The sequence below is a fragment of the Anser anser genome (genome assembly GCF_964211835.1).
Source record: "Anser anser genome assembly, chromosome: 2".
Classification (NCBI taxonomy): domain Eukaryota; kingdom Metazoa; phylum Chordata; class Aves; order Anseriformes; family Anatidae; genus Anser; species Anser anser.
Window position 1 is genome coordinate 157,253,382 of NC_139721.1, and position 26,193 is coordinate 157,279,574.

At 50.7% G+C, this 26,193-nt stretch overlaps 2 protein-coding genes across 5 annotated transcripts; one reads left to right on the forward strand and one right to left on the reverse strand.

Moving 5' to 3' along the window:
- The first annotated feature begins 299 nt into the window (after window positions 1–299).
- LOC310895563 (chymotrypsin-like elastase family member 1) lies at window positions 300–6,334 on the forward strand. Its single transcript, XM_083827031.1, has 3 exons — window positions 300–3,510; window positions 4,683–4,810; window positions 5,074–6,334. Exons 1-3 carry the CDS (start codon window positions 3,392–3,394, stop codon window positions 5,502–5,504), a joined length of 678 nt encoding a protein of 225 aa, XP_083683157.1. The 5' UTR covers window positions 300–3,391; the 3' UTR covers window positions 5,505–6,334.
- A 5,241-nt stretch (window positions 6,335–11,575) lies between these two features.
- On the reverse strand, window positions 11,576–25,346 carry CSRNP1 (cysteine and serine rich nuclear protein 1). 4 transcript variants are annotated; one of them, XM_083825728.1, is made up of 5 exons: window positions 25,167–25,346; window positions 19,307–19,502; window positions 16,904–17,163; window positions 16,208–16,504; window positions 11,576–15,235 (listed from the first exon to the last, which is right to left on the reverse strand). In XM_083825728.1, the coding sequence occupies exons 2-5, from the start codon at window positions 19,476–19,478 to the stop codon at window positions 14,252–14,254; spliced, it is 1,713 nt and encodes a 570-aa protein (XP_083681854.1). In that variant the 5' UTR covers window positions 19,479–19,502; window positions 25,167–25,346; the 3' UTR covers window positions 11,576–14,251. The 4 variants fall into 4 exon arrangements, with proteins under 4 accessions (XP_083681854.1, XP_083681852.1, XP_083681853.1 ...); XM_083825726.1 differs by lacking the exon at window positions 25,167–25,346 and adding an exon at window positions 23,668–24,233; XM_083825727.1 differs by lacking the exon at window positions 25,167–25,346 and adding an exon at window positions 22,046–23,660.
- Between the last annotated feature and the right edge of the window lie 847 nt (window positions 25,347–26,193).

Below are 26,193 nucleotides of genomic sequence, written 5' to 3' on the forward strand. Positions count from 1 at the left end.
AAGTTGTCTGCAAATATATATATATAATATATATGTAAACATATATAATATGTATTATAAATATCATATATATAATATATATAATATATATAATATATATAATATATATAATATATGTATATAAATATATATATATATGTTGGGTTTTTTTTCCTGTGAAGACAACATCATGCTTTACCTTGACTTAAGCCATTAAAGAGAAATAAATCATCATACTCCATGGTATGAAATGATTATAGGGATTGCAGTTCATAGGGACTTTAAAAAGGAAAACATACATCCTGTAGACCAAGGTTATCCATCATGAAGGTTTCTACATGTTCTTCTGAAGAGCTCGGTCAGAGTTTCTCTCAAAGACGGGGTGCAGGTCACAGCACCAGTGCCTGCCGCCTCTCCCAGCCTCTGTCCACATCCCAGTCTCTGCCAGCCACAACATTTCCCTCTTTACCCTTTTTTCCCCTCTGGGCATACATAGCCCAGCTCTCTGCCTCCCGTTTTGCTGCTGAGAGCCAGCATTTGGGGGCAGGCAGAGGGAAACGCATTCAGCGGGGAGGAGGGAAGAGAAAAGGATCCCAGAAAAGGGATCAGCATGTCCAGCCAAGGTTGGATCGACACGTCCAGCCAAAGCTGAACCACCCTCCCTGTTTGCTAATGCTTTTATTATCTAGCTGACAAAGATCAGTTCATGTTACACGGAGTAGCAGGCAGCTGGGCAGGCAGATAAATTTCTAAGAAGGGGATGCAACTTGTGCATCAACAATCACTAGCAAAGTGCTGGCTTTGCCTGGGTTTGCATTGTTTTGTTTTTGACTTGATCTGAGAGCACTCCAAATTTATCGGTTTTTATCTGCTTTGTGGCCCTGTGGGAACTGTGCAGTGTGGAGGTGTTTGGATAACCTTGGGCTGTACCTTAAACAGGTTCTTACACCTTTTTATTTTTTTCCCCATATACGAGAACATTTTGGATCAGTTTAATGAGTTCTGTGCTCAGTTACCTTAATCACAAATTTAGACACAGCTTCTTAGCAGATATGCTAGTAGAAAAAGAATTTGCTCGGAGTATTGCTACCACTTCACTCAAGATGCTTCAGTATCTGGTTCGTCTTAGTTGTCTGGGTAAGTTGTAATGGGGTTATTTGAGCTGGGAAAGGGTGAACCTCACAACCTCTAAGTAGTGCAGATTACAGCATGTCTGGTTTTTCTCCGCAGTTACCATCCCAGCACGCAAAAAAACCACTAATGTGGACACAGTTACTCTGACTGAAAGGGTTTTTCTCTATTGAGCGAAGGAGAGCTGATAGTTCTCTGAGGCAAGGGAAACCTACCCCCAAAGGAAGGGGATTTAGGTTGGTAGGAACATGCTCAATCTCCTGGCAATTTGGCTGGGTTGCAGGGACTTTTGGAAACAGAAGTCAATTTAACTTTATACGACAGCTTTGTCGTAGAAAGTGGAGAAGACTGCTCACAGCGTTTTTCAACCATGAAAAACAGGCTTTAGAGACAGCCTCCAGGATGGATAGTGATTTCAGTGTCACCAGGTACTAGTCTGAGCTTTGGGGATGTTCCAAAACAAAATATTTCTTCAGTTCTTATGACCTCCTTTTGTGTTTGGGGGTCTGGGGTTGAAAGGGGATTGCAAAGCGCAGCGAAATCCCTCTGGCTTTTGCAGTCTCCTTTGGACTTGGAAAAAAAAACATGGAGGAAAAAAAATGACAACCCTTGGTGTCAGTATCTTTAACCACCATTTGTTCTGTTCCAGGAAAAATCACTTGGTCTTTCAGACCTGGACCTGCTTAGCCCTGTGCAGCACAAGTTTTTCACTTGAGAAGCCTGACACTCATTAGGAATACGAAGGAAAAATGCTTTTTTTTTTTTTTAATTTTTATTTTTTGGTCTGTTTAGGGGCAATTCTGGAAGTCCCCCAAGAGATGCTCTTCACAAGGAGGTGCTAACAGAGTGAGTAATTGGAGGCCATGAAGCCCCACCTAATAGCTGGAAATGGCAGGTAGTGATGGTGTCTTATACTTGAAAATAAAGCTTTATACCTAAAAAAAAAGCAGTGAGAAAATGACAGCAAATTCAAAAAGTTGTAGTGTTTGTTATATTCACCTACATCCAAGTCAAGGCATGGTTACAACTTCACATTTGAAGACAGCCAAGAGATGAACAAGAAACCAAAGCCCAGACACGGAACTGGTCAGCATCCTCTCACCCATGGTCTTTGCTCGAGGTGGTTCAGTGCTGGGCATTTACAAAAACAGACCTGCTGGGTTTGGTGCACAGAGCCAAATGGCAAATTAGAGCTTTGTTTGGACTTGGGTGCTCTTTCCAAGGGTGGATTTTTGTTTATTAATGATAATTTTCATTGGCACAATGGATTTAAAAGGCTACTTTCTTAGTATATCTTAGCAGTTGCAGCAGTCATTGCTGCTGACTCCAGAAATACATTTTAGCTGCTTTTTGCTTTCTCCTGTTTTCTTATTTATGGGAGAGTTTTTCAAGATAGGGGAAAAGATGTATGGTTTTAATTCTGCTAGCTTGACTGACAACCTGGCACCGCGGATTCATGAGCAGATTTTATTCTGGATTTCCACCCTGCCAGCAGGACCGGTAGCTCACTTACACCACTTTTGTTTACTCCGTGCTTTGTCCCCACTTGGGAAGATGTGCTTTATCTTGCCACCACCAAGCCTAGATGAAACTCCTAGTCCACACAAGGTAAAACCTGCTGGTGACAATTTAATAGTGGCACTCATCAAAGCAATTCTGTGCTTTTATAACCTTTCCACTTAAGGAGCAAGCAGGATTTGCTTGCAGTGAAAGGACGTGACATGGCCAATCTTGGCTTAACCAGAATATCCCACTCCTTTGAAATCAGTTTGGTTAAGCCAATTTATGACCCTTTGTGGGCATATTTCAACTACCTACAATGTCTTAACGCAACTATGAGCAAAGCCAGCTAATGTAGAAGATGATTTGCACCATGTAAATAAATAAATAAATAAATAGATCTGGGATAATATGGATAAACATTTGTAGAAGAAAATGTGGATATCTGCTGCTTGTCCATATGAAAGAAAAACCTCTAATTAAAACGTGTACAGAGATGGCCAGCTTTTCTCATACTCAGATGCTACCAGTGGTCTTTTGTGGCTCCATAAATGGCAAAACAAAACAAAACAACCCAACAACTTAATTTCTTAATTCACACAAGTCCTTGCACGTTGCTCCTTGCTTGCCATTCAGCCTGGAGCAGCCAGCAGATGGTGGGCACACAGTTGCTTCAGGCTCCAGGGTCTGTTTGTCAGGTTTCTTTTATGAAGCCATTCCACTGTTTGAAGCGACACCCACCATTTCTGCATGGCCCGGGTGCAAAATATTTTGTCCTTCAATGCCTGAAGATCAATGCCAGATCGCATGTGCTGGTTCCCCAGATTATTACAGTCACGTCTGTGGTGGAACCCTCAGCAGCAGCACCTGGGTGATGACCGCAGCCCATTGCCTCAGCAAGTGAGTGGGATAAAAAGCATCAAAACTCTTGTCCTGTTCCTCAGTCTTGCTGCAGACAGGTGCCGGATCCTTCTCATCCTCTGAGTTCCCCACTGGTGCCTTCCTCGCACAGCTGGACATCTCGCTGCACACTTAATCAAGGGAACCGGGAAGCTCTCATTGCTTTAACCTTGATTTTGCATGTAATTGCTGACTTCCTGGGAGTGGAAATCAAGCTGATTGCTGATTTACATGAGAGGAGGCACATTTGCATTAATGGGAGTGTTTCAAATGGGTTTGCATCCTGAGAAAGCTGCACGGAGATGGAAAGGAGGAAAGAAGCACGCGTTTCCCACCTTCGCTTTTTTCACCATCAAATTGCAGGCATCATTTTCCTAATTCATAAGGCTGGTTTGCTGCAACCCATTGAAAATCCTCCTGTGGAAGGTGCTTTAGAAATTCCTACATTGTGGAAGGTCTAGATTAATTAGAATAATTATAAATTAATTATTAATTAGATTAATTAGAAATTCCTAGATTGTGGAAGGTGAGCACAATCTCTTGGAGGTGGATGGCACTGAGTACTTCATTGATATGGACAGGGTCTTCATTCATGATGGCTGGGATCCCTCTAGCATCAGCAGTGGGTAATTATTTGCAATATTGTCAAAGGGATGCATGGTCCTTAGCACCCTGTCCTGCCAGCAGTGCTGTGTATGTTCACTCCCGCCCTCGGTGAGGCTGGGAGGTGATGCAGTGGAGGTTTCCCAAATTATCTCCCCTCTTAGAGATGATGCAGGGTGCCTCCTGGGATGACCTCAGCCTTTTTTTGCCCAAGACAAGGGAAAGGTAAAGCCTCAGCAGATTCAGGGATGTCTGTCCACCCAAATTCTACTGCAATTCACTCCGAGGTTGGGTGCCTCCAAAGGAGTAGGACCTTTTTTGGGGGAGAGATTTTGCCCTTGATCAATTTTTACTATGTCCTCCTCTCTTAATTCCTCACATCCTTAATTGCCATCTCTCGCAAGATGGGAATTCAAGATCAATTCATGAAGTTTGCAAGCTGTGTGTTTGCCGTCATCCATAGGCTAGAGACCTGTATAAGTGACAAAACACACACGAGGACATCGGACCTGCTCTATGACTAATTCAGGATTTCCAGTAAACTCTCTTTTACCCGTATCCTCTTGCAGCAAAGACACTGCCCTGCTGCACGTCTCTTCTCCTGCCTACGACAATGGCTTTGTTGAGATGGCATCGCTTCCTGCTGAAGGAGACATTTTACTTAATAATTATCCATTACGTTACCAGCTGGGGGCTGGTTAGTGGTAAGTAAAGGCAAAGGAAGAGTGCCAAGGGTCCCTCCTGCTTTTGTAGCACAATTATAGGTATAGTATAACTATAGGTCTATAGATATTTACCCTATTTTTCTGCTAAACTGTCATAATTAAAAGCAGGACAGATTAAAAGCAGGACAGAATAAAAATTAGGACAGGACCCTGGTCCTTGTAGCTGGAGAGGGCGCTGATTTTTTAAGAGCTGCTGTGCAGGCATTGTAGCTGGGAAGGACTGCACGTGATGCAGCGTGCCCTGGACTATCTGCCGATGACTGTATTTGCAATGGTGGTGTTGGGGGCAGAGAAATTAGGGTTGCAGCTCTTTCTGAGGTGTGTATTGTGTATTTCTGTGTGTTTGTGCAGTTTGAGGTGATAAATTGTGGGTCTGAGCTTTGCAGCGTCCTTGTAGATGGCATGCAGGCTGACCGGGGAGCAAAGACAGCTCCGATCCTAATCCTGTCATTCCTAAGTGGTTTGAACAACTTGGCTGAATATGTTCCCCTCCTTCCTTCGATCCAGGGGGACTCCGGGGGCCCTCTCAGCTGTTACAAAGACGGGCGCTGGCAAGTCCACGGGGTGGTCAGTGGTGGGTTAATTCCCTACTGTAACACCTGTAAGAAACCAACAGTCTTCACACGTGTGTCAGCCTATGCGGACTGGATATACACCAGTGAGTAACCCTGGCACATCTCCCTTAAAGGCAAGGAGAGCCATTGCAGAGGAGCTGGACCCTTCCACTTATTAAACCATTAGGAATCGAACTGGGAGGTCTGGGAAGGTCTAAAAGCAGGATATTCGGTGCTACGTTTGGTGCAAACAACTCTAAGGAAAGAGTTGTTGCCTTTGAGGTTATTATTATTATTTATTTATTTTTCTAGGTATTCTGGCTCTCTGCTGAATTCACCTCTTTCTTGTTTTCCAGACCATGAAGAATAACGGGGGTTATTAGAGAAGGATCAACTTGTGCATTAACCTGGGAAGAGCTGGAGCAAAATCCCCCTGCTCATCAACCCTCTTCTCATCCCTTCCACGCTTCCTTGGGTTATTCGCCAGGTTTGGCTGAGATCATAATAAAACATCAGTGATTTCACCCAGGGACTTTGATCGCCTGTTTCTGTGTGACTTCACCCCTCAGTGGATGGTCGGCACAAGCCCACCTGGAGCATACCAGATTTCCAAATAAAAGCTATGTTCCTGTTGGCAAACTGCGGGGTCGGTGAAGGGAGGCAGAAGAAAGCACAAGAAGGCAGTTTTTGTCTTTTGTTGAGCTACAAAACCATCTTTTAGGGGCATCCCTCAACCATCCTCTCCCTCTGGCATGAGGACGAGCATTTGGGAATGCAGGATTTGGGTTTCGCTCTTTTTCCATTTCAACCCACTCGTGCCCTGCCTCTCCTAAGGGACAAAGCGGTATTTTTGCAAAATCCCAGCTCTTTGGGAGCGCTGTTTCTGCTCGCCAAAAGCCACTAGAGGGCATTGGCAAACCGGAGGAACCCTTGCCGCACTTCTCACCGGCTCCTAGAGAAGTTTTGTGGGCTGCGCGTGATAAAATGGCATGGATACAGCCTTGCACTCTGTCCTTTGTGTTTGCTCGCAGCCACGCCGATAAACACCCGGGAGCTGGCTTTAGCTGCTCTTGCATAGAGGTCTGATTGGCAACCAGATAAGCCCTGCTTAAACCCCTTGGCGAACACAAACTACAACGAAACCAGCAGCGTTTCTTCAAGGCTTGCAGAAGGGCTGGAGCCCCAGCTGCATCCACAGCTCTCTGCTTTATCGGGCTGCCCTTGGCAATGCCTCCTCTGTGCTCAGTAGTTTGGCAGTTCTCCTCTCTGACACGGAAAAAAAAAGAAAAAAAAAGCCAAACAAACTAAGAAGCTTCCCTGCCCTTTAATATTACTGAATGGTTCTTGCTCCTTTTTAGACAGCACGTGTGATTTCTGCCACGATGGCAAGTTCAGCTTCTCCCTGAAGGAGCCTAAATCCATTAGACTTGCTCAGAGATGGGCTGACAGCTCTTGAATTTCACCTAGGAGCCAAGCGACAGCAGCCAGACGGTGGCTGAGATCTCGCCCTGACCGTATCTGATCGGAGGTCTTGGGGTATTATTTTTTTTCAGTGGAGGCCCTCACACCGCTTCCAAAACCCACCTGGATGCTGGGAGGTGGAGGCGTGCAGTCCCTGCTGGCTTTGGGGTGCCTGATGCCTGGGGTCGGGTCTATCCCTGCATGCTCAGTCCACGGATGTCCTAAATCCATCCATGGATGGATTTAGGGATGTCACAGGGGGCCCCAAATTCTCATCACCCTCCATCCAGCAGACTCAAGGATGGTTCTGCTCCTTGGGCCGAAAGCACTCCAGCACCACATTAACAATTCAGCCACATGTTTGAGCAGCTTTCCGTGCTCGGTGCTATTCCTCGGCGGTGCTTAAGTGGCTAATAGACACAACCTCAAACATTCATATCCCGATATGACAGCAGACAAGGGCTCTCCCTGCTTTTTCCTGCAGCTGCACAAACTGTCCCTGCTCTCCAAGGAGCAGCTGCGGGTGTTGGAAACCTGCTGTCAGCCCGCTCTGAACTTTGTTCCTCTAATGCCTTCTCATGCAGCAGCCCGGAGGATAAACATCACGCCGCAGCCACAGGAGCAGGAGAACCACGTGTTGGAGACTGCTCAGGATCGTTATCCCGGCCCCGGTGCCAAGAAGAGCCTTTCTTTCCGGGTTCCTGTGACGGGAACAGCTTGTGCTGCTCAGCCCTGATTTATGACGCAGGGTATGAGGGTGGCGGCGGCCCGGCGGCACGCACACCGTGCTTCCCTCCTGCCCTCTCGGTCTCCAAGAGCCTTGTGGGAGTGGCTTGGTCCTGAGCACCCTGAGCAAAGCTGTAAATCCGACCTTGGGAGCACGTGGAAAACCCCGTGGGTTTTATTGCGTGAAGGTACCGAGCTTGACAGTGAGGTAATATCCGAGAGTACAGGGCAAACGCCGCTGGGCACAGCAATGTAAGGCTCATATATAATGTTCCCAGCCTTGTCGTCAAAGCTGGGTGGTGAGGACGCAGCTAAAACCCACTAGATTTTGGGAAATTGGTGCACCCCATGTCCTGAGGTGGAGCAGAAAAAGGAGATACCCGTGGCTACTTCTGGAGTGGTCCCACCACGTGCAGGGTGCTCTGGAGAGGTACAAGACTGGCTACGACACCCGGAGCTGTTTGGTAGTGCTGTAAATGCTGTGAAACACAGCTCTGGGCTCACTGAAGGGATCGAACATGAGGGTCAGTGCCACCAGGGATGTCTGAGGACATTCCTCCCCGTCCTGCTGCTGCTTCAAAGGCACACGGCTCTCCTGAGGCCCCGAGTCATCTCCACCAGCCCCATGGGGATGTCTCCATAGCCCTGAGCACCTCAGATGGCCCCAAACAACACGGCTGGAGAGAACCTCGAGGACACACGGAGATACACTCAGCAATGGAGCCCTGCCATGCCACAACCAGATGGAGATGTTCAGGTTACGGACATCTCATCCAAATAATTCTATGATTCTATGCTTTGAATGGAAAAAGCCCTTAAAGACCACAAAGTTCTCATCTCTATTTACTCCAAAGAGTAACTTAACTCTCCTCCAGCTGTGGACACACGCACCAGGTGAGGGCATCCTCACCCATCCTCCAGACCCAGGCAGATCATTTAAGCCTTACTTTATTTTTTTAATACAAAAATCCAGTGAAATTCACTGCATCCTTTGTCTATCCGTGGAGGAGAAGTGCTTCTCCAAGCTGGAGCTCAAGCTGCTGCCCAGTAGATGGCAATGCTGCTGTTCGCTCCATGGCAGTCTCAGTGGTCTGAAGCAAACTGATGGAAACGCGTGGATCCAGCAGTGTAAAAACTCCTAATAGTTGTAGCTGTGAAGGAGGAAAAGAGTTCTCTCTATTAACGGCTTATCTGAATTCTCTACTCCAGACAGCCCTCTGACGAGAGATGAATTTTCACTGCTTTCTAGGGAGAAAACACTAGAGAGAAAACTTTGAAACCTTACATTTACTTACATTTCTTCTCTACATTTAACATCACCCATTTCCTGAGATGCTGAGGACTTGCAGCCCCTCCACAGATGGCTGGCCACAGAAGGGCCAGGATGAGAAGGATCAGAAATCAAACAGGTTTTGTGCTCGTGTGTAGTTTTGGTAAATTTGGTGGAGAGGACGCTTGTGGGATCCTTATGGAGAGATGAGGAGTTCTGTGATGCTGAATGTCAGTACCCCAAAAAATAAGGGATTACTACAGGACATACATATTTTTTCTCATCCTGTAATGTTGACAGATTAATCTCAAACAGTCCATGGGAACGTGCCAATAATTGCCAGTTCTGCCGTGCCTTTTTTATAGGCAGGCCGAGGCAATCTCCAGGTCTGAGTGAAAACCTCAGCGCCTGCAAACTTCTTCTCAACTCCATGGAAAAAAAACACTTGCACGTGTGGAGGACGGGCCTGATGCAGGGACAGAGGTCCTGAAGCCAGTGGGGACCCGAAGGCACCACCAAGGGTGCTTTTTGTTGCCTTTGCTGCAGACCTGGGACAACCCTACCCCTGGTGCCATGGTGGTTGGTAGAAAATATTCTTTTCTTTCCATGACAGAGGAGCAAGGAGAAGAGGCATTTTATTGTTTATTTTTATTTTTTGGACCTTCAGAGCAGGCACAAGGCATTGGCGTGCAGGAGCTGGCCCTGTGGAAATGCCCCTGCTGCTGCAGAGCCAACACCCCTGCACTCGCCCTGCCCTGCAGCTCCCAGCGTGGTTTTTCCCTGCGGGAGATAAAGTCCATTCCCTTTGACAATTTTATAGCCCTTCCCGCTAAGAACAGCTCCAGAGTGTCTCCTTCCTGCCCCGTGCCAGCTCCGGGCGAGAAATGAGTCAGGCTGTTTCCATAGGCTGCTCCACGACCCGGGGAGAAGCGCTTTCTGTCTGCTGGCCGCACGCAACCTTTAGCTCTTCTCGTAGGCACTGGTGCAACTCGAGAAAAAAAACGAAAGCAGGCGATGAGTAATTCCGTGCCTCCGGGTGTTACAAGCGATGGTGGCTATACAGAGGGGGAAAAAAAAAAAAAAAGTCAATAAAGAGGCAATAAAGAGGGTGAGGAAGGTGGGGAGCACGCAGCCCGGGCTGGATGGGATTTATTGGGTTCATTAAAGGAGCACCACCGCCTGCTGCCACGCAGGGCATGGATCACAGCCCATGTGTCACCGGGTCTGGGCATGGATCATAGCCCGCGTGTCACTGGGTCTGGGCATGGGTCACAGCCCGTGTGTCACCGGTCTGGGCACGTGTGTCCCACGCTGAGCCCGAAGCCGGCTGGCCTCCACCCAGCCCTGCCGAGGAGGGAGGCTCGCACCACGGGAAGCTCCCGTGGGGGTAAAAAAGCAGGTGGGCTGCGGCGACATTAGCACCAAAAAAAAAGAAAGGAAAAAAAAAATCTTGTCTATTATTTTGGCACGGCGAAGCTGAAAAGAAAAGCCAACAGATTTGTTTTCGAAAGGCAGGAGCAGCAAAGTGGCTGCTGCTTTAACGCCAGAGCCGAAGAAATTGGGGAAAATCCTGCGGGGTTTCCGCTGCATCACGCCCCGAGCAAGCCCAAATGCCTCCTGGCACGAGGAGCCTGCCACAAACCCGCTGCTCCTCCCGGCCGCAGATGCAGATGCTGGGTCGGGGAGGGGATGTGGCACCTCGGGGCTGTCCCCTCGGGGGTGGCCACCCTGCTGTTCCCCAGGGCATGGTGCCAAGCCATCGGCGTGACCCGAAAATGTGCAGGAGCTGAAACTGTGCATCGGGCTCTTCCTCCAGCCAGAGAACAATTAACGCAACTGGGAATTGTAGACATAATTGCCATTATGCCTATATCCCATAAATCCCATTATATATATAAAAATATAAATAAAACAAACAAACAAACACATCCTACATATCCTTTTGAATGGGAAAACCACAAGTCCTGCATGGGTTCATCAGTGCAAGCCGTGATGACGGTATTAAACACCTCTGCCATGGACTTTGGCCTTTTTTTTTTCCCCACCCGGTCTTGGTTTCTGAGGGACTTAAACATCAATGTCAGGTAAAAATAGGTATTTCCCAAACCAGCTTGTTCTCTGTGTTAATATCTCTGATTTACATTCACCGATGAATTTGGCCTTTCCACCAAGAAGCCAAAAGATGTTTTTTAACTCTGGGTGTGCTCCTAGATTTCCAACAGCAGGGCCTCCTCTTTGAGGGAAAACGGGCTTGCTTTGGGTTTTCCTTGATTGCCACCAGAATTAGTTCAAACACGAGCAAACTGGGGTTTATTCCCCAGGTGATGTGCCTGATGCTGCTGGAGAAACCATTCCCACCAGCCTGGACCTCCTCCAGGTCAAAAACGTGGAGATGGCCTGGCACGGGGTGCCCCTCTGCGAGGAGAGCCATCCCTGGGAGAAACCAGAGGGACTTTGGGGCACCCCTGGAGGCCACCTGGACGCCCCCCTTCCAAGGCTGCCACCATCTCACTCTTTGGGGTGGGAACCCTAAGGCGAGGAGACAGCCATTCAAAAACAGTCCCAAAAAAGTTAAAAAACAAACCGAAAACGGAACAGCTGTGACATGCAATACAGCACACGCCCCCCCCCCCCCCCCCATCATCCAAGTTTTTGAGCCGCTCTATGGAATAAAAATTAATGCACATCTATGCTGAAGGAGCAAGAAGGGCAAAGCCACCGCCGTATTCAAACAAAATTCTTTTATTGAAAGTGTAATGGAAATTTCTTCATATTGCTTCGATGAAATGAGAGACAGCAGCTGTAGACAAATATGCTTTTTTTTCTTTTTTTTTTTTAAACAAATGCAAATGGATAAGGTAAAAATAAAGCATTTTTTTTAACTTGTACCTTTAAGCAACGTAATCACAATATATACACAAACAAAGCTAAAATAAAGCTATGTTGAAACCAAAGCGTTTCAATCAATACATTAGATAATTACAGATTGTGTCAATAAATACCCAGTTTTTAAAATGTTTAACAGGTAACTTTTTACACAGATACAAAGAAGAAAAAAAAATTATATTATTTACAATTCAGTGCCTTGGAAAAAAAAAAAAAGAGAAAAAATCTTTTCTTTTTTTTTGGCACTAACACAAATAAAATGAATAAATTATAGAAAAAAATCCACAAAGGCAGGAGTCAATCCCCGTCATTCATTAAAAAAAAACAAAACTGTGTATATATATATATAAAATATAAGTATATATTTTATATAAATATATATATATGCGGAGAAACCGAGGAATGTTACAAAATATATTAGTGCCAATAAATACAGAACGGTACCAGACTCTCAACGGTCAGCGATTTTGATGCAGTCTGAAGGATAGCAACTACCACCTAGAAGATAACTGAAGGGGATTTTCAGTCGAAAGAAACGACGACGACAACAACAACAAAAATAATATATTTATATATATATATATATCTCCAGGAAATCCTCCATCTGCCAGTAGTATTCCTACAGTCGCCCTCCTGCCCGCGGGGATGTCCCCGGGGCGATGCCTCGCGGGAGGACGCGGTGGGTCAGCAACGCTTCGAGGTTGACCGGCTCAATACCAGAGAAGATGAACAATTAAATAATAATAATAATTAATAATAATAATAATAAAACCCAGCCTTCGCGATATTCGTACGCCAGAAGCTGCCCAAATTGCTGGCAGGGCGCTGGTGGTGCCTGCTGGAGCGGGCAGGGCTCGTCCATCCAACGGCAGGTACCAAACAGCACTCAGCAGGGATATCAGCGGTTCAGCCGGGGGAAAGGACCCCAAAGCCCCATTTTGGGGTGTCCCCCCCCGACCTGGGTGGCTCTGCACCCTTTGTAAGGGGGGGCTCAATGTAAAGCTGCGGGTTCCCATCGCGATACCCGGCCGCTCGCGCTGCTGGCGTAGGCACTTAGTGTATCACTGGCGTGCGGATTTTGGGTCCAGTTACATGGCGTGGCCAAATAGTGTCATGTTCTTGGGCTGATTTCCACAACAGAAAGCCAAGGAGGCCTCTAATTTCCCTCCTAAACACATTGATTGCTCTTTTTTTCCTTCCCTCCGCAACCGTACTCAAACAATAAATAACCAACCAACCTTCATATCCATCTCCCTGACTTGATTTACCCCATTAAAAATGAAGAGTCTGGCCCACAAGTTTGGGGGGCTGCGATACCCTCGATATTTGGGAGTCCTCAGGAGCACTCGCTGAGAAGTGTGAGCAGGGTGCTGCTGCCCTTTGCTTTGCTCGCCTGAGTCCCAGGATCTAGCCCCCCGCTGACGGGTCCTTTGCATATTCAGGCACCAAAAGATCTCATGGCCAAATCCTTAGGAAGTTAAATAAGTTAGAAAATAATTTATGAAAAGGGTTGGGTGGTTTTTGTTGTTTAGACTGAGCTAGCGCGTGTTTCTTGGGCAGTTGAGGGTCCCCGTATCATGGATATCGGACACCTTCGTGCTCTCGTGTCTGTGAAAGGCTGGCTAGCTACCCAAGGACCCTGCAGGAACCTTTCCCCCATCCCTCCCCTCCCACCCGCTTGCATTCGGCTCTTGTAGAAATGTTACGTGAAGACCAAACAGCCAGCACCTTCCAGACTCAAACAACAGGGCCATCTTCAGGATGTGTGCCACTTAGAGACCTTATTGCCCTTCCAGGTCACTGATAAACCACAGTGCTATTCATGTACTACAGGTAGAAAATAAATAAATACAGATATATTATGCAAAAAATATGATTGTACACATAATACATCTGAGGTATTACCAATTTAAATAAGGTTTCATGCTAGTTCAAGCTTCGGTGGCTATTTAAATTCTGGAATTTGCAATAAATAGATGAAGAATGATTATGTATATAGTGTACGGATCTCTTCTGTAAACCTTTTTTGGATTTAAACGCAAGAGCGTGTTGGGCTAGCTCTTACGCAAATCACAGATTTTCACAATAAATACAGCTTCAGAAGTTGTCTAAAAAAGTTCCCACAACACTGAAACGTTTCTAGAAGGGGCTGTGTGTACGACTGGCAACGTTCACAAGGAGCATTTCTCAACAGGTCTTTGCATACAAAACACGAGGAAATTCATACTTGAAAGTCTTTGTCCCTCCCTCCCTCCCTCCCTCCCACCCCATCACGAAAGTTTAGAAATTTTTGCACAAACAGCAAGAGAACTGATTGTAGCTGCAGTATGTCAAAACGTCCACGTTCTATAAAGACCAAAAATAGTTTGTCTGCTCAGAAAGTCTGATTATTTTTTTTTCCTTTTCACGTAGCACATCATCCTGTCGCTGAAAGTTTGCCTGTCCCACTGTTCTTCGGCTTTGGTTTCGGCACCCCGATGCTGCCGGTCCTTCCCGTCCCTGGGTACCCAGGCACCTCACACCTTCACCGTCTCCATCAGCGACGACTTGATGGCGTCCTCCAAATGCTGATTGTCTGTGAAAGGGGCCGGGGTTTCGGGGACGGATTCGGACAAACCGAAGAGAGACTCCAACAAACAGGAGCCTTGATCTCCGGCTTGCGGGAAGCCGGGGAAATTAGGAAACTGAAACTGTAACGCTGAGTAGTTATCGAGGTTCTCGTACTCCTTCAAGGAGTTGTAAAGGGGTCCCAAGTTATAGTCCGAGAAGGACTGGAAGAAATCCAAGGAGTCAGAGGAAAGGCTGAGGTCGGCGTAGCTCTTGGAGCAGGGCTCGGCCGGGGCCGGGGCGCAGCAGGACAACCCGTCGCAGCGCGCGTGGGCGGACTCCTCCAGCATCCCGCCACCGTCCTGGTTGGCGTTCTCGTCCAGGCACTCGGAGAGGTGGGACAAGGCCACGGGGCCGGGCTTGGCCTCGCCGCCGTGGTCCTCGATGAAGAAGTCGGCGGGGTGGAAACAGCTCAGGTTGTCCTGGCAGCGGCCGCCCTCCTCCTCGGCGTCCGAGTCGTTGAAGTGGAGGATGCGCGCCAAGCCGTCGTCGTCGACGTCCGACTGGGACTTGTCGGAGGGGAGGCTCTCGTAGGGCTCCTCCAGGTCCTCGCTGGGGTGGGAGGAGAGGGAGGAGTCCGTCATGTCGCTGCTGCAGCTGTTCTCCCCCAGGGCCTCCAGCTCGGGGCTGAACTGGAAGGCGGGGGCCAGCGGTGCCGCGCGCTCCTCCAAGGGCCCCTTCCCCGCCGCGCAGCCCAGCTGCGGCAGCCTCTCCCGGAAGGGAGGCTCGGCCTCCGCCGCCCCCTCGCTGCTCTGCTGCTGCTTCTCCAGCTCCAGCTTCATGATGGTGTGGATGAAGTGGGTCTGCACCCGGGACTGGTTGAACTCGATCCTGCCCTCGGTGTTGCCGCAGCCGTCCTTGGTGCAACCGCAGGGGAAGGAGGTGTGGTCCATCTGGGGAGGGAAGGAGACACGGGGGTGAGGACACTGACCCAAAACCGAAGCTTCCCTTCGCCCACCCTGACCCTCAGAGCCCACCCCCGCAGCACGAAAGAATGGCTGAGGGGTTTAAAAGCAAGCTAAAAAATACAGCGATTAAAAAAATTCCACCTGCTCTTTGGAAGGTTGTCATAAAAAAATGGATTCCGGTACAACTGAAAAAACTTACAAGGTTTTAAAAAAAACAACAAAATATAGCACCCCCCAAGAAAGAGGCAAATGGGCAAACTTGAGTTTTTAATATACTGCATCTCGATATTTAATATCCATACCACGAGCTTCTGCTCCTCCCTGGGATGAAGGACAAACCGTGGCACCTTTATGTCCCAGCTGTGAGCAGCCACTAGAGGGGGGCTGTGACACGCACACGGAGCATCCGAGGCTTGTGCACGCCTGTGCACACCCACCCTGCGCCACCCCAGTGTGCAACCACAGCACACGAATGGCACCTGGAATAGGGAATATGCCCCCGAAACCAAAACGGGGTGGGCACCCATAAAAATATAAAATATTAAAAAAAAAAAGATGCTAAGTTTCATATAACGGGATTACCCCGCTGCTGTGATCTGCAGGTGGGTCTGCAGGGCTGACGCTGATGCTCCCACGTTTGCCCGAGTGCACCAGGAACTGTGACACGCAGCAAGGAGGGGAACAAAAATACCAGCAGGGGGAGGAGGGGAAATCGCAGCCTCGCTGGAGAAGCGAAAAGCTTTTGTTTGCCAAGAACAGCCCACGTGGTCCATCTCTCTCCGCTGCGCACCGTACGGGTGCATTGGCACATCCCCACGGGACGTGTGATTTGGGAGGTGGATGCTTTCGAGCAGCGCTGGCCTAGCAGCCTGGAGAGCATCTCCGAGAGCTTCTCCTAGCTTTGTCCCGAGGACAGACGCACGCGACGGGGACAATGCGACCCGGCGAGGGCAGTACCTGGCATTTAATGCCCGCCAAGCTGCAGCTGCAGGTCTCGGGATCGCAGACCTCCTGGCAGTCGCAGCCGCAGTCCTCCCGGGACAGGCGGATGCTGTGCAGCTCCCGCTTCTCCTCCTTGTCGATCTTCTTCACCCCCATGGCTTTGAGCAGCGCCCGCCTCTTTTTGGCGGGGTAGGGCTGGAGGAAGAAGCCGTCCTCCAGGTCCACGTTGCTGACGTCGATGTCGTCGTCGTCGATGTCCTCGATAGTGAGCTGGTTGGCCTCCTCCGACTCCTTTGTGCCGTTCATGGTTAGCTGAGGGCAAAAAATGGGCAAAGCGTTAGGGAACTGTTGGGGACAGCAAGCCAGGGACCGTCAGCAGCCCAGTTCAGGAGAAATGAGAAAGGGAAGATCTGCCCCAACGGTGGCCACCCATGGGATCAAAATCTGTGTCAGAGCCCTCTGAGACAAATCTGAGAGCCCAAAGACTGTGGGGTGCACAGCCTCTCATCCAGGTCTCACCTGACAATCTGGTGAACACCTGACAGGGGGAGCTCAGCATCATTTCCACCACCTCTCAAGGGTGGAGAACTGAGCTGAAAATCCCACACTGCCTGTGTTTCTGAGACCCACAGAAGGCTCAGGATCAATTCCCCTGAGGCCTCAAAAAAGACCCTTAACTGAAAAAAGACATCCACCGACCCGGCCACTCACCTTCCATTTCAAGGCTTCCAACTTCTCCTCTTTCAATTTCTCTTTCAGTTTCTCCCGACGGACGTTTTCCTGCTCCTTCGAGAACTCTGCTAGCGTGAACTGCCGGGAGGAGCTGTGCTTGCTCACCATCCCCAGCGTGCAGCCCCCACGGCTCGGCACGCTCGTGAAGCCCTGGCAGCGTGGGAAGTAGAACACAGTGACCTGGTCAAACTCCACGTTGTTCTTCTTTAGCCGCTTGGATTTCTTCAGGATGGACGTGGCTAAAAATAGGGGGGAAGGGACATACGGTCAGTGCTGCCATCCCGCAGATGGAGGTAAAATATTAAAAACATGCAGGGCTCGCAATTGCTCTCGCAACGGGGACACGACAGGGTAAGGTCACAGCATCTTGTGTTTTAGGATCTGAAGGGGGAAAGTGGATGGAGAGGAAACCAAGCCAAGTCCTGGTGCATCGGAGTCGCTGCTCAGATTCACCCTAAGAAACGGCTGCTGCTTCTCCTTCCCGCATGACTTCCCCCAGGAAACGCACATTTGCTTATTCTTCACGTGCAGCAGAGCAGAACGAACAAGCAACTGAACCACCCCGCATGCCTGCCCTGCTCCAAGCCCCAGCACCCTGCCTGCTGCCCCGCAGCCAGGACCTCGAGGTCCACTCCCGGGATGCCAGGGCGCTGATGCTGCAGCGTGGTGTGGCTCTGGCTTTTGTGGCAGAGCCAAAAAAAAGCCCAAACAGCTGTTCTTTCTGGTACTTCCTTTCGCCATCCACCGGGAGGAACTACGAAGCTATAGTTTCTTCTCAAGAGACTCATTTGAGAGCAGCTGCAAAGATGTTAATCTTTCTGCAGGTGATCCCGGGGTAAACATGGCAATACATGACTCTGGTTTATCTTAAGCTGCTGAAGCACGCTGCATGCCGTTTAGAGCAGAGCTCCTCCAGAGATACCTGGTTCTGCCTCTGCAAACACAGTGAGTGGGGGAGGACTAATTGGTCAGGGCAATCTCAGAGGCAGCGAGTTTCCACGAGCTCTGCACAAAGCAAATGCAAAACGCAGCGGTAGGGGTTGCGTGCTGCTTGCATGTCAGGAAGGAGAATCAGCGAGGCACAAATGCAGTGTTTGGCTTTTTTTTTTTTTTTTTTTGGCCCACGTTAGCTGCTAGTGCATGGGTGGGAATAGGGGAAAAGCAGCCAGGAAGGGCTGGGTGATTCCCTGGCACGGGACCAAGGCAGAGGCAGAACCGAGCTGCGCTCCTCGGATGGCGGAGCTGGGAAAGTGCAAGACTGGACAGTTAGCTGCACCCACGTTTCACAGGTCTCGCTTGCCAAAACGCAGCATTTCGGTTTCAGATGAGAGAAAAAAAAAAAAAAAAAGCGTTCACCCAGCTGTGTCAGCAGCTTCTGCTCACTAGCTGAGGGTTTCAAACCAGGCTTTGCCGTTGCTTTGATGCTATCTTTGCATTGTGCATTGCTTTTTCATAATAACCTTGATTCAATCTCCTAAAACATCAGCTCTTTATCAAAAGGCAAGTTAACCACCGCGATCATCTATCGACTGCACTGCTGCACTTTGGCATTTGCTTCTCTCTCCTCCGCCCCCCCCCCCAAATTGTTTTTCCATTCCTGACCCTTTCCTATTGAGCCAGAGAATACAAAAAGTTCATTGTTTTGTCACCAAACCTGGGAAGACAAGCAAGAATGAGACTCTTTATTATTACAAGACTTCTAAAGCCTTTTCAGACCACTGCATGTTTGTGTATGTCTGCTAACTGGACCCGAACTGCTACATACACTGGGCGTTCAGCATAATTTACTAGGTTGGACCATTTCTCCTCCATGAAGATGGTCCCCTATTGTCTTGTTTTCCCCTTTGCACAGCAGATAAGGGATTTTATGACCTTGTCTTCTGCGTGTTTTCCTAAAAGCTCTCAAAACCGATAATGCTGGGAAAACAAAACAGCATTTATCTGTACTGACAGCGGAGGCAATGTCAAACGTGTCGCGTGCTTTGGCAAAGTCCCCACCTTGTGTAGGAAACGGGTTCCGAAATGGTAATTAGGCTACTGGTTAACCATTTTGAAAAACCAGCATTATGGGCTGTGCTTTCTGTCCCATATTTGCCTGCTGAATAGCCTGAGAGCGGGCTGAGGGATGGCAGATGCTCCTACAGCACCGGCCTGGAGGCACCCGTGGGCCTCTGCACACCCACGTCCTCCGGGCTCCTATTCCCAGAAATCTGGACTCGGGCAAGAAAATTACAAACGGGTGACAAGCTGGAAGGAAGGGCTGAGGAAGAGTCCCCTGGCTGATTATGAAAACAAGATAAATGAGCACAACGAGAGGGAAAAGGCACCGTGGCTGCTTCCAGAGCGGCTGCAGAGCCGGAGGAGGGTGGCAGGGGTACTCACGGGTGAAGCTGGGCGTTAAGGCAGAGCCGGGCTTGCTCTCTCCGCGGGAGCTCTCCTCGTCCGAGTCCCAGCCCGAGGACGCCGAGGAGGACAGGGGCGAGCAGGAGGAGGAGGAGCAGTAGGTGCTGTCGTCCCCCAGCTCTTCGTACTTCCTTTTCAACACCCCACTCATGGTGACGCCGTATCTATCATATAACTGGAAAACAAGGGAGAAAAACAAAATAAAGCGAGGGAAATAACGCCAATTGCAAGCAAGGCTTCGGCACCAGCTCAGTCCGGCCGTGCACGTGCGATTCCCAAAAGGTGCCCCCCAAAACCCACACCTTGCTGCCACCCCAGCACGCATACACTATTTTCCTCTCCCGTTTTAAGGCGCCACAGAAAAAACAACTGTCCAGAAACCAATTCGATCGACACAAACGTTATCAAACAATAAGTATTCCGTTTTGCTTACTAATTCTTTTATGTTAACTCCTTACCAGATCGCTCTCTGTGCAGTTACAGCTTTAACGTCGTGCTAATTACAAAAATAAGCCAGTTTGCAGAGAACAATCTGTTGGCATGATTTACTTGCTAAAGCCCCCTGGGGAAACAGACTTATTAAATGAAGCACTGAAATACAAATATATCAACTGTGAAGAACAGCCCTTCTCCTCACGGTGCCTTTCATAGCCAGTCCCCCATTCAATAAGCTATTCTTGTTTAGGCTGGGTTATGTATCAAGCATAGTAGCAATTAAAAACAACGCAGCTAATTAAAAACAAAGGAGCTCTGTGCTCGCCTAGATTCTGAAATATCCTGCATGTTTTTCCACTGCTCATCTCGAGAAGAAAAAAAAAAAAGGAAAAACGAAAAAAACCCACAACTTTGTTGCATGTTTTAACCTTTGCTTTTATAAAGTTTGCGGGTTGAAACTGCACAAGAGCTGCAGGCTTTGCCTCTGACAGGCTAATTGATATCAAAGCCCACCGACACCGGGATGCTCGTGGGAAGGGCTCCCCCAAAACTGCCTCCAGCAAGGAGGAGCCAGCGCGGACGCTCCCTGCCAGCCCTGCAATAAAACCGGCAGCAATGCACGCAACCAAGAGCAATCCTGAAATTCTGATAACAGCGGGAGGAGGCAGACATACAGCCCCAATGTCCCTGGACCAGGGTGGTGAAAGCGCAGGTACGATGCTGCCGGACATGTCCCCGTACCCTGCTGTGAAACTCTCCCCCCAGTTTTGTTCCTCGTAACCGTAATCGTATCACTTTCTCACCCTCTTTTGCATGTCTGAAGTTAATTTAAGCCTGTCTCAAAAAAAAAGAAAACCCAACATAAAACCAACGCCCTCCCGACAGCTCTGAGCAGCCGGCACAGAAACCGCACAGACTTCAAAACCTCCTGGTGACGGGATTTTCGGTATCTCAGCGGCGCTGCACAATAACACCTAGGCTGACGGGCGCGTACGCGGTGCCTCCAAAGCCCCAGCGCTCATTAATCACGTTTACCAGCAGCTTCCCAGGAGCCGGCAGTCCCCTAAAAGGTTAAAGACGGATGGATGGAGCCGTTCCTGGGTTGGAAGAAGTTAATCATTCACCGCAACGTGCGCCCACGGGGCTGCTGCCCGCCTGGGTCCCCCAGCCGTCCCCTTCTGGTGGGGAACGGTGGCCCTGGGGCTGCAGGTGCTTGTGCCAGGGGTTGGGTTTTTGGGCCTGGATCCAAAACAGATGGGGGGAAGGTGGCCCTGGCGGCCCTCCAGCGGCAGCGTGTCCTACCTGGCACCTGCGCTAAACCCTCTCCTGGCAAAGCGGCGCTCGCGGGCAGCCACGATGCCCCAAAACCTCGTGTCTCCTTGTTTTTTCTTTTTTTTTCCTCCTCCTGTTCCGTCGCCCACCGCTTTTAAGAAACAACCAGGAGCGAAGGAAATCTCCAAATCCGTGGCGTGGGTCTGAAGGGAAGCCCGAAGCGGAGGTTTGCGTGGCACCGCTGCCTCCTCGTCCACACGGAGTGACCAAAAACTGCGAAAATAAACTCTGGGAAGCACCAGCTCGCGCCGCAGGACACCCACTCGCTGCTCCAAGGATACTTCATCCACCACCACCTTCCAGCCAACGGAGGGAGCACCCAGCTCGTCCAAGGATGGGATCTCCAGTAGGATGGAAGTCGAACGGGCAAGGCGAGCGGGTGTCATTTTGACTTCGTCCCCTCCTGCAGGGACACCGGCGCGCGGTGGAGCAGCCGAGGTCATGGCGCTGGAGACGAGTCCCTGGGCAGCGACACTGCTCTGGTGCAGCTCACCCCATCCCGGAGCCACCTCTGCTTGACGCCACCTCCCATTTGACGTCCATCCATCCATCCGTCTGTCTGTCTGTCTGTCTGTCCGTCCTCCCCTCCAGGGCCAGCCTTCCCCAAGCACAAGCACCCTCCTCTCCACCCCAAAACCTGCCCCTGGGGATGCGCTGGGAAGGGAACGTTGCTGCCAGCCTGGGGAGCATCAGGACTTTTACCTAGGGCCAACAAAAAAAACCCACAAACGACATCTTTTTATAAGGGGGTTGCCCAATTTGTAGGACTCCCAGAGAAGAGAGCAGAAGGGTGATGCTGCAGGGCGAGGCAGCCCCGATGCTCAGGTCACCTGCAAAGCCGGATTTCCCAGCCAGAGCAAACCAAGCCGTATTACGGATGGTGCAATAATTTATTTATTTGGGAGGGGATTTTACAAAATATGTCTTCACGCATCTACCCCAAAAACCCACCCTCTGGATGGGGGTTCAGCTGGCAGCTCAAAGCCGGTGCCCTCCCCTCCTCGCTCCCAGCGCTCGGCTGTGGAATTCGCGCCGTGGGAGCGGTGCCGCCGAAACCGCCGGCCGCAGCCGGGATATTTGAACTGCGGTGATGCCGCCAGCCTTAGACTTCAGTCCGCATTTGTGCCTAGCACAGAAGTCACAAAAATGTGCACGGCAGCGTGAAAAAAAAGGAAAATATCTCTGCTCGGCGGTGCAAATCTCTGTGAGCAGCACAGAGCGCAGGAGGATTTTACCACCTTCTCTCTCTCTCTCTTCATTTTTTTTATTTTTTTTTTTACATAACCTGAAATAAAATAATCCTATCTTCCTTTTAGTTGCCAAAAAAGACATTCTGTTCTTGGCTAAGACTTCTTACTCATCTATTTTACTGAAAACAGCTTTTGGAACAAGTACATAATGCAATGGATCAAACCCGCAGGAATTCCTCTCTGGCACCAGAACTCCCACTATCCTGGGAATACTTTCTAACAAATATTTAGCCCAGATGTGCATTCCTTTCTTTCTCTCTCTCTCTCTCCCTCCTTTTTTTTTTTTTTCAAGCATTTAAGCTTTTTTTTGGGGGGGGGGGTCTAATGAGGGGGGAGGGGAAGCGAATCTGCTAAGTCCCATTTCTGGCGCCCAGCGAGTTGCAGGGTACAGCCCTAATACGCAGGAATGCGAAGAATTAATGTTTTAACTATCCTCCTCTTGGACAACGTATCAACAGTAAATATTTCGAGTAATTTAGATTTAAGAAGGCTTGGCATTTGTTTAGCCCAGCGAGCAGGAAGGCAACCAAAACCACTATCAGCGGCCACTCGGGCTGGTTCTAAGAGGCTGCACAAAGAGATACCGCGGATAAGAAGGTTCGGCGCCCGATTTTGGGGCCCTATCTGCACTTTTTACGGGGCGGCGCACGCAGCCACGCAAGGCAGGCGAAGGAAACCTCTCCCAGCGTACCCTTGCTTGCGCTGCTGCTCCTCGAAGCAGCTTCTACGGTATCGTGGCAATATTTGCAATTTCTTCTTTTCCAACCAGGGAATATCCCAAAGGGTGGAAGGATCCCAACTCCGCGCGCAAGCTGAAAGCAGACTCTTCTTCCACAAAGCAACTTGTGTTAACAACAAAAAAAAAAGCAAACAACCAGTGCAATGCACTAAAAGAACGTATTTTCAGAGCCAACCTCCTGGCTCTAGGAGCACCAGCATCCTCCCGCTGCTCGGGCAGCCGGGTGGGCTCATCCCGGAGCATGGGGTCGAGGTCGCAGCCCAGCCCCAGCTCCGTGCCTCGAGCCAGGATAAATATTGGTTTAAAAACCCGCTTCAGCCAGGTACGACTCACGCAGTGAACCCCGGGGGAGTCTTTTGCCCCCCTTTCCCAGGTGTTCATATGCACGCAGGTCGGGTGACCTTGGCGTGAGTGTTGCGAAAAACCGGTGCGGCGCTGAGCCTTGTGCTGAGCCCCCCGAAATCCTCGCCAGCTCATGGCAGCAGGGAGCCTGGCAATGCCTGCAGGCAACTTCGTCACCACCGTGCTATCGGCACCGACTCACTGCCCGTCCATTTAACTATTTTAATTCCTGCCATATTTACCTCCATGGGTTCCCAGCCGCCGCTGGGGCAGCCTCCCTGCGAGGTCGCTTCCCAGTTTCGGGGCCAGCAGCGGTGCCGTCCGGTTCAGCCCAGCTGATTTTCCCCCCCTTCCAAGGCCGGGTCTAAGGTTTCATAACCTTCCCCCTGGTTAAAAATAACCTCCCCTGCCGCCGCACGACCCAGGCGCGGAGGCACGGATCCGCTCGCGGTGCCACAAGTGCGCTCTCCTGCGGGGCTGGGCGAAACGCCTTCCCCGGGGAAGCAGGGCGAAAGAGCTCGCTCCTGCCAATATTTCGGGAAGCTCGCAAAGAAAAAACTCCGCGGGGTTTGCCACCGAGCCCTTCTTTCTCCCTGACAGCCCGAAAGGTAAATAAGAAACATTAGCAAACGCATTAAAAGGTTATCTGGCACGGCCGGGACGAAGCGGGCTCCAGATGTACTCGGCGCAGATTGCACTGCAATAAATATGAAAGGGGCGAAGCGTGCTTTGTCTAGGAAAATCCTCTATTTGATTACACCTGATGAATAATTCACGGCGGGTTTCCATACTCGTCCTCCCGTAGGTACACGCCGTGCGTTACCTTGCCGGCCGTACATACGCCCCCGTTTCCTGCGCTGAATTATTAAAGGCTCTCCGGGAGCCGCGGGAGAAACGCTCCGGCACGAAAGCGAAGCACGGAAAGGAAATAATAAAAAGAAATATATATATATATATAAAAAAAAAAAAGAAAAAATAATAATAATTAGGTGTGGGACAGGGCTTCTCCCTGCGCGCCAGCCCCATCCCACGGCGACGCTGGGCACGGCGGAGGTGACAGGCGCTCGGGGAAGCCAGAGAAGAGGAATAAATCGACGTTTGGAAACTCGAGCGGGTTTATTCGCTGCTCTTGTTCCTTATTTCCCCCCCACCCCCCCCAGGTGCGGTGTGAGAGCCCCCCCGGGTCGGTTGTGAAGGAGACCCGGGGGGGGGCGCCCCGTCCGTCGGTCGGGCGGGCGGTCGGTCGGTCGGAGCGCCGGTAGGTGTTGCTGTAGCGACGGGAAAACATCCCCGAGCCGGGGAGTTTGGGGAAGAGGGAGCCTGCCGGGCTCGCCCCCCCCCCCCCCCCCCTCACCCCGGGTTTTATTTCACCATCACCGCACCGGAGGCGCAGCGTTTCTTAGCGAGCTGACGGGGGGCGCGCTCCATCCCCCCACCCCCCCAAAAAAAAAAAATTTTTTTTTTTAAGGGGGGCACAGCAGGGTCTCCCCAAGACTCTCCCCTTTCCTCCTCTTAGCCAAGAGGTCCGGGGAGCTCCGCGATGTGTCCCGGTTGTGTCCCCGATGCGCGTCCCCCCCACCCCAGCTCCCTTCACCCCCAGCCCGGCTGGGAAAGAACGTTGGGGGGGGGGGGGGGGGGCAGTCAGCCAGACCCCGATCCCCAAAACCCCCCATCACGGATTCACCCCCAAACCCCCCCCCACGAACCCAAACCCCCCAAATAACCCAGCCAAGCCCCTTACCTGAGGAGGCGGCGGCGGGTGTCGGCGGCGGCGGCTCCGGCTGCAGTGGCGGCGGCGGTGCCTGGCGCGGCGCCTCCCGCTCTGCCGCTGCCGGGGCTGCGCCGCGCCGCGCTGCCCTTTTTCGTCAGTGGAAAACTCCGGGCTCTGACGCAGGCGGTGACAGGAGCGGGGCCGGCTCGGCCCCGGGCCCGCCCGGTTTCCTGCTTCTCTTCTCCCCCCCCCCCCCCTTCCTCCGTTCCCCGGGCGGGGCGCCGAAGCTCGGCTTGGCCTGGCCCCGCCGCCGCCATCCCGCCCGGCCCGCCGGGGGCGCTGCCCCTGAGGGGCCGCTGAGGCGCCGGGTGGCGGCCGCACGGGGTGGGGGACACGGGGGACGGGGGGGGGGGGGGGGTGTGCGATCGGGGAAATTAAGTGGGGTGCTACGGGGGGTTATGGCTGTGATGGGACTCAAATGGGTCTGGGGGACTTAGGGTGTTCAGAGCCCGCAAGGGGTTGGGGACCCACAACCACTCAGGGACCCTAAAATGGTTTGGGTGCCTCAGAGGATTCAGACCCCACAAGGGGTCGGGGACCCACAACCACTCCAGGACCCCAAAATAGGTTTGAATGCCTCTGAGGATTCAAATCCCACAAGGGGTTGGAGACCCACAGGCATACTGGGACCCCAAAGTGGGTTTGGATGCCTCAAGATACTCAGACCCCATAAGGGGTTTGGGACCCACAACCACTCAGGGACACCAAAATGGGTTTGGATGCCTCAGAGGATTCAGATCCCACAAGAGCTTGGGGACCCACAACCACTCTGGGACCCTAAAATGAGCTTGGATGCCTCTGTGTATTCAGGTCCCACAAGGGCTTGGGGACCCACAACCACTCCAGGACCCTAAAATGGGTTTGGATGCCTCAGAGAATTCAGAATTCACATGGCATTTGGGGACCCACAACCACTCTGTGACCCTAAAATGGGTTTGGACGCCTCGGTGTTTAGATCCCACAAGGGTCTGGCAACCTACAGCCATGCTGAGACCCC